General features: G+C 39.0%; 1 protein-coding gene across 4 annotated transcripts in view; it reads right to left on the bottom strand.

Moving 5' to 3' along the window:
* The window catches only part of CCNB3 (cyclin B3), a 56,875-nt gene that overhangs the window by 20,287 nt on the left and 23,779 nt on the right, over nucleotides 1-12,809 (bottom strand). For 3 of the 4 annotated variants that reach the window (XM_034649500.1, XM_034649501.1, XM_034649499.1), the window contains exons 5-7: nucleotides 7,694-10,610; nucleotides 6,736-6,834; nucleotides 5,414-5,506 (exon numbers count right to left, since the gene is read on the bottom strand). In XM_034649500.1, coding sequence (XP_034505391.1) covers nucleotides 5,414-5,506; nucleotides 6,736-6,834; nucleotides 7,694-10,610 — 3,109 coding nt within the window. The remainder of the gene's footprint in view (nucleotides 1-5,413; nucleotides 5,507-6,735; nucleotides 6,835-7,693; nucleotides 10,611-12,809) is intronic. The other variant, XM_019798062.2, reaches the window with a different exon arrangement.

Raw genomic sequence — 12,809 nt, 5'->3', positions numbered from 1 at the left:
ATAAGTAAGTTTTAATAAGGTCATAGAATCCAAGGTCAATACACAAATATCAATATTTCATACTAGTAGTATATAAATGGAAAACTACATTTTTAAAAATATCATTTACAGTACTACATCGGAAAACTATGATGTACTATATGCGGGATAATTGAATTTAAATTAAAAAAAATATCATTTGGTGCGCCTGGTGGCTCAGCCAGTTGAGTGGCTGCCTTTGGCTCAGGTCATGATCAGTCCTGAGATCAAGCCCCACATCGGGCCCCCTGCTCGGCAGGGAGCCTGCTTCTCCCTCTCGCTCCCCCTGCTTGTGCTCAATCTCTCTCTCTGTCAAATAAATAAAATCTTAAAAAATATATCATTTACAGTAGCTCCAAGAAAGGAAAATATTTTGGTATAAATCTAACAAAACATGTACAGAATCTATATGATAAAAAGACAGAAATCAAAGAAAACCGAAATAAATGAGACACACCACATTAATTGGTATGGAAGATTCAACACAGAAAGGATGTTAATTCTTTTCAAATTCACCTATAGATGTGTGTTGATGGTCCCCAAGACCACCCTAAAGTACAGTGATTCCTAGTCACAGGACTCAGCATATAGTCAAATTCACGGCTATGATTTATTATAACAAAAGACAGAAAGCAAAAATCAAGAAAATGAGAACATGGGCAAAACCTGCCAAAACCAGAAACAAGCTTTCAAGAGTCTTATCCCAATAGAGTCAGTCGCTTAGGATGCACTTAATTCCTCCAGGAATGAGATGTGACAATACATGTAAAGTGCTATCAACCAGGGAAACTCATTAATAACTCAGTGCCTATGATTTTATTGGGAGCTGATCATGTAAACACTCTCTGCCTAGCATGTACCAAAATTTCAGACTCACAAAAGAAAATTAGGTGTTCAGAATAAACTACATTGTTCATACAAAGAGTTTAGGCACAGTTATCATTAAGGGAGGGTTTTATAGTAGTGCAGGGAACTGTTTACCAGTCAGCTTCTCAGATGCCCAGACAAGGGCCAACTTTGCAAAGAGGACTTTCTAAGGATAGCAGTATTTGGACTGTTAACTCTTTTCTGCACAAGATGTAACACAATTCCAATCAAACTCTCAGCAGGATTTTTTTTTTTTTAAAGATTTTATTTATTTATTCGACAGATATAGAGACAGCCAGCGAGAGAGGGAACACAAGCAGGGGGAGTGGGAGAGGAAGAAGCAGGCTCACAGCGGAGGAGCCTGATGTGGGGCTCAATCCCATAACGCCGGGATCACGCCCTGAGCCGAAGGCAGACGCTTAACGACTGTGCCACCCAGGCGCCCCTCAGCAGGATTTTTTTGTAGATATAAACAAACCGATTCTAAAATTTATATAGAAAAGCAAAGGAACTAGACTAAAACAATTTTGAAAAAAAAAAGAACAGAGTTGGAAGGATCACACTACCTAGTTTTAAGACTTACTATAAAACTACAGGAATAAAGACCATGTGATATTGGCAAAGTGACAGACACAGATCAATAAAACAGAATAAAGTATAGAAATAAGTATAGAAATAGATCCACACAAATGAGGTCAATAGATTTTTGGCAAAGGTGCAAAAGCAATTTAATGGAAAAAAGTATATTTTCCCACAAATGGTGTTAGAACAATTGGACAGCCATATGCAAAAAAAAATGAACTTTGACCTCAAAAACCTCATACCACACAAAAATTAACTCAAAATGGATTACAGATTTAATGTTAAAACTATAAAACTTTTAGATAAGAGAAAATATTCATGACCTAGGTTTAGGCAGATAATTGTTAAAAAGCACAATCCATAACACAAAACACTGAAAAACTAAACTATCAAAATTTGAAGGAAAAAAAAAAAAACCTTTTACTCTGTTAAAGACCCAAATAAGAGAATAAAAAGGCTTCAGACTGGTAGGATATATTTGTAAATCACATATCCAACACAGGATTTGTATCCAGAATATGTAAAGAACTCTCAATAACCTGACACAAAGAAAATACACTATATGTTGGCTAAATGAACAGAATTAAAAAAAAAAAAAAAGAAACTACCCCATTTAAGAAATGGGTAAGACTTGAAACACTGCACCAAAAAGGATATATGGATGACAAGTAAGTATGATGTTCAACATTATTAGCCCTTGAGGAAATGCAAATTAAAACTATGGTGAGATTCCTCTACCCACCTATTAGATGATTAAAATTTAAAAATACTAATACCAAGTGCTGACAAGGATACAGAGCAACCAGAACTCACGTACTACAGGTGGGTCTCAAGGGAATTATGGTGAATGATAAAAGTCAACCTCAAAATGTTATATATTGTATGATTCCATTTATATAACATTTATGAAATTACAAAGTTATAGACATGAAGAACAAATTAGTAGTTCCCAGGGACAGGAAGGTGAGGGGAGGAAGATGGCTGTTGCTATAAAAGGGTAACATGAGGGATCCTTGTGGTAATGGAACAGTTCTGTGTCTCAACTGTGGTGGCAGTGCTTACAAAATTTTTATGTTTGATAAAACTACATAAACACACACAACAAATAAATGCATGTAAAACTTATGAAATTTAAATAAGCCCTGTGGACCTTAATTATGACACTACATTATAGTTATGTGAAATGTTACCATCGGGAGAAAGTAGGTGAAAGGTACACAGGACTTCCCTATACTGTTTTTTGCAACTTCTTGTGAATCTTATTTCAAAACAAATGTTAAAATTTCATGGAACTATATACCCAAAAGTCCACTTTACTGTTTATTTAAAAATATAAAAATTTGGGGTGTCTGGGTGGCTCAGTCGGTTAAGCATCCCAGAGTCCTGGGATCGAGCCCCATGTCAGGCTCTCTGCTCACTGGGGAGCCTGCTTCTCCCTCTCCCTCTGCTGCTCCCCCTGCTTGTGCTCTCTGTTAGATAAATAAAATCTTTAAAAAATACACAAAAATTAAAGTTATAAAAACACTACATATGTTTTCTAAAATGGTGATTCTCTATCAAAAGGTGTACATTAACATCATTTGTGGACCTTTATAAAAATATACGTGCCCCTTTACCCAAAAAATACAAAAACACTAATTCAAAGGTATACATGCACCCCTATGTTTATTGCAGCATTACTTACAATAGCCAAACTATGGAAGCAGCCCAAGTGTCCACTGATAGACGAATGGATAAAAATGTGGTATATATACACAATGTAATATTACTCGCCATAAAAAAAATGAAATCTTGCCATTTGCAACAACATGGATGGAGTTAGAGAGTATTATGCTAAGCGAAGTAAGTCCATCAGAGAAAGACAAATACCATATGATCTTAATATGTGGAATTTAAGAAACAAAACAAAGGAGTAAAGAAAAAAAAAGAGAAAGACAAACCAAGAAACAGACTCTTAACTATAGAAAATGAACTGATGGTTACCAGAGGGGAGGTGGGTGAGGGGGTGGGTTAAATAGGTGATGGGGATTAAAGAGTACACTTACTGTGATGAATAAAATAAAATAAATTAAAAAATTTTAAAAACCTAATATATAGATAGAGATAGATATAGCTACATCTGTATCTACATATATCTACATCTATCTCTATCTATATATCTATATCTATATGCATGCCTGGGCCACACCTCCACAATTCTAATTTGATAGTATGAGATGGGACCTGGGCATCTGTGATTCTATGATCCATGCACTAGAGGTGAACCCTTGAAGTAGAAGACCACCACTTTAAGTGGAGGAATCATGTACACACACAAATATTAACAGTGGTTGTGAGTTGTGAGATCACAGGTAATTATAATTAATTACTTTGCTATAACAAATGTGAGTTTTTGTGCAATAAAAATAACAACAAAAGCTTTTTTAAGTGGGGTGCCTGGGTAGCTCAGTTGGTTAAACCTCTGCCTTCAGCTCAGGTCATGATCCTAGGGTCCTGGGACTGAGTCCTGCATTGGGCTCCCTACTCAAAGGGAGCCTGCTTCTCTCTCTATCCCTTCCCCCTGCTTGTGATCTCTCTCTCTCGCTCTCACTCTCTCTCTCTCTCAAATAAATATATAAAATCTTTTTAAAAAAAAGTTTTTAAAAAAGATTCAGTTCATCATTCCAGCTAGTAGAGATATTTTATCTCTGATACCCATTTATTTCCTATCCCCATTCCTAGTCTCATGCCATGCAATATTTGATGAGTATATCTTTTCTGTTCTCATTTACATCACTAATAAAAATGCTGATTAGAACAAAGTCCACTGGCAATCTTCTAGAACTATCCTTCTAGTTTAATAATGATCAGTAATCTTTGGGATCAGTTTTACTTATGTAAGATCTACCCAAATTCTACTCTTTTCTAAAAGATTGATTTATTTTATTTTATTTTATTTTATTTTATTTTATTTTATTTGAGAGGGTGGGGGAGAGAGGGGCAGGGAGAAAAGGAGAGAGAGAATCTCAAGCAGACTCCCCGCTGAACGCAGAGCCCAACACAGGGCTTGACCTCACCACCCTGAGATCATGACCTGAGCCAAAACCAAGAGTTGGACACAACTGACCAAGCCACCCAGGCATCTGCCAAATTCTATTCTTACCTAATTTACTATTCTTCATTAGTTTCAGAAGATGAGGCATTTTCATGCTTTACTGATATCCAAATGTATCATGTCTACCACATTTTCCTGGTCTGTTATTTTAAAGTGACCCTGAACAACTCCTCTAGTACTCAATAAAGGATATTAAACTCTATTACCTTTTCTTCCCAATAATATAGTTAAGACTCGTCTGGGCATAGCCTATGCCTTGTATTTTCTTGCAAACTCCATAGCAAGCCATTCAATTCCATTCACTTCACAAATATTTATTGATACTCCACTATGTGCCAGGTACTGTTCCAGAATCTCCTTCCTTTGTGTAAATAATTAAGTATTCATAGCAGTATTCCCTCAACATCCAAACGTGGACAAATAGCTACCTGCCATGTCTGGTCCTGCCATGTCTGCCACCCTGTCCTCCATATTACCGATCTCACTCAAAGCTTGAAAGACTTTGTCACTGACCCCTATCCAAAGCACTAGACAGAATTTTACAAAATTTTGAGAATGATTAAACTACCATACCATCATTGCCTTTTCTAGAAATAGTCTCTCCTTCTGCTGGGTTCTCACAGTATCTTATGTATAACATTCTTATAGTACCTAGTGTATTCTACTTTTTATTGTACTCATCTGTCTGCATGTCTTATCTTGCCCTCTAGATCATAAGCTCCCTGAAGGCAAGAACTGTGGCTCAGCTCTGTAGACCCAGAAAATTTTTACCATGCTTGGCATCTGGTGATACTGAACAAATAATCAATAAAGAGAAGAGCAGCCCCTTAAAGCAGCAGTCGTCAGGCTTACCTGCACCTCTACCAACCAGTCCACAAGAATGGCCCTCATGCAACTGCTGATGTCAGTCTGCCTGTTCATGTATTTTTTAAGTATGAACTTTTCCTGGCAGCAATAAAAAAGAAATATTAATCCATAAACTCTTCTTATAGTTCAAAAATTGCAACTTAGGAAAAAAATACTTGCAACTAGTAACTCGGGAAAAGAAATTGTAACAACATAATTAACTTCATAAGTTCTAACTCATTATTTTCAGCTGTATCAGATAGGGGCAGATCAAAGTCTCCTTTTCCAGACAAGTCCTAGTTATCCTTGGGAAATGAATGCACATCATACTCAAGCGTCAGAGCGGATATGGAGGAGTCCAGGGGGAATATGGAATATGGGCAGGAATACACCTATGACTATAGATGAATACCAAAGAGGTTCTGCCCCTTCTTTGCAATTCAATCTAAAGCACAATGCCACGCTGTGTAGAGCAGCGCTTCACAAACTTGAACACATATACCACCTGGGGATCTTTAAAATTCACATTGTAATTTAGAAGGTCTGGGTGGGGCTAAGTTTCTGCATTTCTAACAAGATCCCAAGTGAAACTGACACTGCTGAGCTAAAGACCATACTTGTAGTATAACAAAGTTATCCCTGACTTCCTCCAAGCTATAGTAGAAAAAGTGAAGGATCTGGAGTCAGTTAATCAAACATTATGTCTCTAGAGAAAAGACAAGATATTCATCCTCCCTCTTATGCATGGCCTGCTAAAAATTTTAGTTGGTAGATAATCTTGGTCCCATCTGTTCCATTGAGAGAGAGAGAAGAAAATTTGGAATTAATGATTTTTAGTGGTCAAGGAGACTGGCTGATTTTAAAGGATGAAGAAAATGTCACCAGGTTGGAGAGTGATTTTACATATGATGCCAGAAACTTGCATAGAAAAGGGAAAAGATCTCTAAGAGCAGGTACTCAGAAGAAGAGTATGATTTTTGTGTCTGAGACTGTCTCCTCAACAATTAGAGCTCTTCAAGGTAATCAGACTTTTAGCCCATATCCCAGCTCTACCATATACTAGTTGTGTGATTCTGAGCAGTTTCTCCAATCTATAAAAAGGAGATAATAGTATCTACCATCATGAAGTTATTGGGAGAATTAAACAAGATAATGTCTATAAGCTCCTTAGCCCCAATGTCTAACTTATAGTAAGCTACCAGTAGATGCCAGTTGTTGCTGTTATTATTTTAATCATTATTACCATCCCTTTCAACTTGCATTTGAAGGGTGGAATGATGAGGAAATGAGACCTAGAAATCCTTCCCCTCCAACAGCCACCTACATACCTCTCTCTCCTTCATGTAACTGAAGATATCCTTGGCATATATTGGGTTGAAAAATGGATCACTGTGGTTCTTGTCAATATCCTCCAATGGGATTATCTGCTTGGAAATCACCAAAAAGGTATTAGGAGGAGAAAGATTCCAGGGAAGGCTTAGCACATACACATAAAGGATGCACTCCTTTCTTCCCACTGTCGTCTTCTGCTAAGGTTCCTCAAGCGTCATATATTCTGGGCCACAACAGAGCACTCCGTGGTCCTTCCATCCTCATACTGCTAAGTGACCAAGAAATGTTTAGTCCTTCTTGTACATGCCTGCTCTGCCCTAGGAACTAGGCACCATTTTTACAGGTAAGCTCAAGACTCTCCAGGAAAAACACTCTTATTTTACTATTTCAACTTACATCACTTATCTTCTTAGGTCACTTGTTTTGTCCCAGTACTTTGATCTAACCCAATTCATCTTCTTGGTAGCCTTTTCCTCCCTTCTACATCTCTACCCAGTTTCTTTTGCCTACAGGAGGGGTATTTCTCCTCCCACTTACCAAATTTCATTCCTTCATCCTTCCAATTTTCAACTTAAACACCATCTTCCTTGGGAGATGCCTCTGTAGAACTTACTCACTTTTCACTGGAGTCCACCGAAATGCAGACTGCAATTACTAAGAAAGGCAATTTCCAGACACACACACACACACACACACACACACACACACACACACACACAGAGTATTCCAGATCCTTGTGGGTATTCCTGGAATAAATACTTTCTAACTGTTTGGGTGTATTTCTGTGCCAGTCGGAAAGTCAAGAGATCCCACAGGCCAACTTGATGTACTATAGCTTACTATATACAGATCAATTGCTTAGGAAGGCAAAAAACAAAAATCTCTTTGCTAGCAGCCACCTACAGGACAACAAAGACCACATCATCTAATTTAAGAAGAAAGAGAACAGAATACCTCCTTCTGTGACCTCTTGCCCCAAGATGAGGAAGGTTTATCGGAACTGGATTCACAAACACTGGACTCGCTTGTGGTATTGAACTCGCCCACACTGGACATGCCTATTCTGGATTTGGGGGCAGTGCTGGACACATGTGAGCTGTTTTCAACTTGGAGGATGAAGAAATCTTTGAGAGACTTATGTTCCTTTTGGGTGGGATTCTCTTGCAAGGCCAATGGCTCCTTCAGGGACAACTCCTTCCCAGTGGTGGGTTTCTCATTCAAGGCAAATGTCTCTTTGACAGGGAACATCTCATTGAGGGTAGGTTTCTCCTGAGGGGACAATGGCTCCTGGAAGAGGGTCTCCTTCTCACTGCTGGGCTTCTCCTGCAAGGCCAAGGGCCCACTCAGGGTAGCTTCTTCCTCAACTGTGGGATTCTCCTGCAAGGCCAAGGACTCCCTTGGGATGGTCTCCTCAATGCTGGTCTTCTGAAAAGCCAATGGTTGCTTAATAAAAGACTCTTCATTGGTGATATTCTCTTGCAAGGCCAAATGCTTCTTCAAGACAAATACCTCCCCCTGAGCAGTGGGTTTCTTCTTTAAAGATAATTGCTTCTCAATGCTTGTTGCCACCTCAGTGGAGAGCTCCTCCTTCAGAACCAATGGTTTATTTAAAAGGGATTCCTCTTCAGTAGTGCTTTTCTCCTGCAAAGCCAACAGCTTCTTCAAGGACTCCTCTTTGGTATCAGTCTTCTTCTGCAAGCCCAAAGCCTTCCAGAAGAGGAACTCATCTTTGTTGGTAGGTTTAACATGCAATGAAAATGGCTCCTGAGGAAGGAATTCCTCCTCAGTAGTAGGCTTCTCCTCTAAGGTCAATGGTTCCTTACGATATGATTCTTCTTCAGTGGTGGTCTTTTCTGGCAAGGCCAATGACTTAGTTGAGAGGGACATCTCCTGCAGAGTGGTGTGCTTCTCTTTCAGTACAGATGGATCCTGGAAGAGGATATCCCCTTCAGTTACAGACTTTTTATTTAAGGGCAATAAATTCTTAAAGAATGACTCTTCTTCAGGGGTGGTCTTCTCTGAGACCAGTGGATTCTTTAAGAGGAACATCTTCTTCTGAGTGATTTGCTTTTTCTTTAAAGATAACGGTGTCTTGGTAAGGACTACCTCCTCAGTTGAACACTTCTTCCTAAGTGACCCTGGCTCCATAAGGAAGGAATCCTTATCTTTACTAATCATATTCTGCAAGTCCAACAGTTCTTGGCAGATGGACATCATTATTTGAATGGAACACTTTTTCTTCTTTAAAGATAAAGGCTCCTTGGTAGAGACTGCCTCATCTGTGGTATCCTCCTTCCTAAAGGGAACTGGTTCTATAAGAAATTCATCTTCACCATCGACATTCTCCTGCAACGCCCGTGGATTCTTCAAAAGAGCCACTTCCCCCTGTGTGGTATGCTTCTCTTGCAACACAGGTGATTCCTTGAAGAGAGATTCCTCCTCAGTGGTAGACTTATTTTCAAAGGACAATGCCTCCTCAATGAGTGACTTCTCTCCAGCGGTGGCCTGCAATTCTAGTGGCTTCTGCAAGCAGGACACCTCACCCTGACTAGTACACTTTTTCTTCTTTAAAGATAATAGCTTCTTGGTGGGGGTTGCCTCCTCAATGGTACGTTTCTTCTTAAAAGCCAAAGGTTCCTTTAAAAGTGACTCCTTCTCAGTTAGAGTCTTTTGAAAGGTGAAGGCCTTCAAGATGGACACCTCCTCCTGAGTGGTGTGCTTCTCTTGCAACATGGATGGCTCATGGAAAAGGGACTCCTCAGTGGTGTCCTTCTTAGAGGACCATGGCTCCTTAACGAATGACTTCTCTCCAGAGGTGGTCTTATGCAATACTAGTGGCATCTTCAAGTGGTACATCTTCCCCTGAATGGTACTCTTCTTCTTTACAGGTAATGGCTTCTTGGTGGGGTCTGTCTCCTTGGTAGTACGTTTCTTCCTAAGGGACATTGGCTCCATAAGAAATTTATCCTTACTATCATTCTCCTCCTGCAATGCCTGTGGCTTCTTCAAGAGGACCACCTCCCCAACAGTGGTGTGCTTCTCTTGCAATGCAGATGGCTCCTGGAAGAGAGACTCCTCCTTAGAGGTAGGCTTCTTTTTAAAAGACAATGGCTCCTTAATGAGTGCCTTCTCTCCAGAGGTGGCCTTCTGCAATTCTAATGGCTTTTTCAAGTCAGCTAGCTTCCCTTTAGTAGTACACTTCTTCTTTAAAGATAATGGCCTCAAGGTGAAGGTTGCCTCCTTGCTAGTAGGTTTCTTCTTGAAAGCCAGTGGCTCCTTAATGAGGGACTCCTCTTCAGAGGTGGTCTTCTGCAATCCTAGTGGTTTCTTCACATGGGACACCTTTCCCTGAGTGGTATACTTCTTCTTCTTTAAAGATAACACTTTCTTGGTGGGGGCTGCCTCCTCTGTTTTAGGCTTCTTGCTAAAGTTTGTTGGCTCCATTAAGAAGGAATCCTCTTCAACAGTGATGTCCTGCAAAGCCAAGTCCCCCTGATATGTGCACATCTTCTTTAAGGATAATGTTCCTTTGGTGATGGCTGCCTTCTCAGTTTTATGCTTCTTCCCAAAAGTCATTGGCTCTACAACAAACTCATCATTGCTGTCAGCCTCCTCCTGTAAGGATGGTGGCTTCTCCATGAGGGATACCTCCCCCTGATTTGTGGACTTCTTTAAAGATAATGACCTCTTGAAAAGGCTTGTGTCCTCAGTAGTGAGTTCCTCTTTTAAAATTAATGGTTTTTTGAAAAATGATACCTCCTCAGTAGTGGTTGTTTTAGAGATGGTAGATATCTCCAGAATGTGTGGTTTCTCCATAATATTTGGTACCAAGGTAGTAGAGACTACTACTGGGGAGGGTTCCAGCTTATAACTGTAAAGGAAACAATGTCTGAGTAAGAAGAATGAAGTTCCTAGAATCCTCACCAACCATCTCATTTTGTTGCTATATTTACCAAAGCTATAAAAGGAGAAAGGGATTCAACCTTTAGAGACAGATTAAAGGGTAAAAATCGGTAGGTACCATAGTGAATCAACTAAGTAGCACACTGTAGTTTCCATGGCCTAGGTTCTCACACTTTCCTGAAAAATGTCCCCTAAAATCCATGTTATGCTTTACTACATATGAATTATTTCCTTTATTTATATACGAAGTCTTTATTCTAATACCACATTGTATGAGTTATCTGCTCTTATATAAGTCTCCCTCACTAGCTGCATTTATTTATCTTTGTCTATCAGCACCAGGCACGTGGTAAAATGCAGGCTGAAATTAATATTGTTTAAAGGCTTATGAGAAAATTATAAGAGAGAAGCTTATGAAGGCTTAGAAGAGAAAGGTGGGCTGGTACTTAATGTTGGTGGTATCTAACCACATCCCCTTCAACCTAATCTATTCATGAGATACTTTCCCAATGGAGAAAATAAAAAGACCACAATAGACATTTTTTCACATGAGTCAGATTCAAAGCTTTGTTTTGAATAGCATTTCAGGTCGAATTAGTAACTAACCTAGTGTGACCAAATCACTGGAGGACTTGAAATCAGAATAAGAGAGAATTGAAGGCAAATACAATCATCAGTCTGAACAAGAGTAAGTGCCCCCAAAACTAGATATCATATGATTCCATTTATATGAAATGTCCAGAATAGAAATACCCATAGAGGTATATCCATAAAAGAAAGTAGACTGGTGGTTGCCTGTGGCTGGAAAGGGGTGGGGAAGGAGGGGTAGAGTGGGGGACTGGGAAAGGAAAGGGACTACTAATGGGTTCAGGTTTTTTGGGGGGTGTTGAAAAGTTCTAAAATTAGATAGTGGTGATGACTGTACAAGTCTATGAATATAATTTTTAAAACACTGTGTTGTTGTTGTTGTTGTTTTAAAAAGGAAGTACCTGGAGCTGTTCCACATGGCCAGATAGATTCCAGGTGCCTCCTGAAGAGAACATTTAAAAGTAGTCTTCAGATAATCTGGTTATGATAAAGAGTATGCCTTCTGGAGCTAGACTACCTGGATTCCAATCCTGGCTCTTCCACTTACTGGCTGGATGACCTTGGGCAAGTTAACTGTCTGTGCTTCACTTTTTTCACCTATACAGTGGGGATCATATTACCTCCTTCATAGGGTTGTTGTGAAGATGAATTAATATGCAATAATAACATGTAAAACAAAGAAGAGTTCAAAACTAACTGTATGCCAATAAATCAGGTAACTTAGATGAAATGGACAAAATCCTAAAAAAGACACAAACTACCAAAATGGACTTAAAAAGAAAATAGAAAATCTGAGTTAGACCTCTAACAACCAAAAACATTGAATTAATACAAAAACTATACACAAAGAAAAGTACAGGCCCAGATGGTGTTGCTGGGGAATTCTACCAAACATCTAAAGAAGAATTACTACCAGTTCCTCCTAAACAACCCCAAGAAACAGGAGATATAAGAACAGTTACCAACTCATTCTATGAAGCCAATATTACTGATACCAAAAACAAGGATATCACAAGAAAATTATAGTCTGGTATCTCTTAAAAATATAGGTGCAAAAATCCTCCACAAAATACTAGCAAACCAAATCCAGCAACACATAAAAGTATTATACACTATGACCAAGTGGGATTTGTCCCAGGAATACAAGATTAGTTTAACATCCAAAAATCAATTCATGTATCAAACCATATTAATGGAATAAAAAAAAGCCACATGATCATCTCAATAGATTCAGAAAAATCATTTGACGAAATACAACACCCTTTCATGATAAAGCACTCAATAGACTAGGAATAGAAAGGAGATTCCTCAACTTGATAAAGGGCATCTATGAGAAACCCAAAGCTAACATCATACTTAATGGTGAGAGACTGATGCTTTCCCCCTAAGATCAGGGAAAAGACAAGGATATCCAACTCTTCTTTAGAGGGTGGGAGATCTGTAGTGTAGTAATATATAATTCATATAGCATTGCTGATGCTTTAGGACAAAAACCCTCTATTCTCTGAATAAATTCCAAACTCTTTGCCATGATCTGCAAGGCCCTGGTGATCTGACTCCTGTCTGCCTCTCCAAATCC

This window comes from Ailuropoda melanoleuca, chromosome X (assembly GCF_002007445.2).
Source record: "Ailuropoda melanoleuca isolate Jingjing chromosome X, ASM200744v2, whole genome shotgun sequence".
Taxonomy (NCBI): domain Eukaryota; kingdom Metazoa; phylum Chordata; class Mammalia; order Carnivora; family Ursidae; genus Ailuropoda; species Ailuropoda melanoleuca.
Note: the sequence above shows the minus strand (reverse complement) of the source record. Positions and strands in the feature narration are given on the sequence as shown.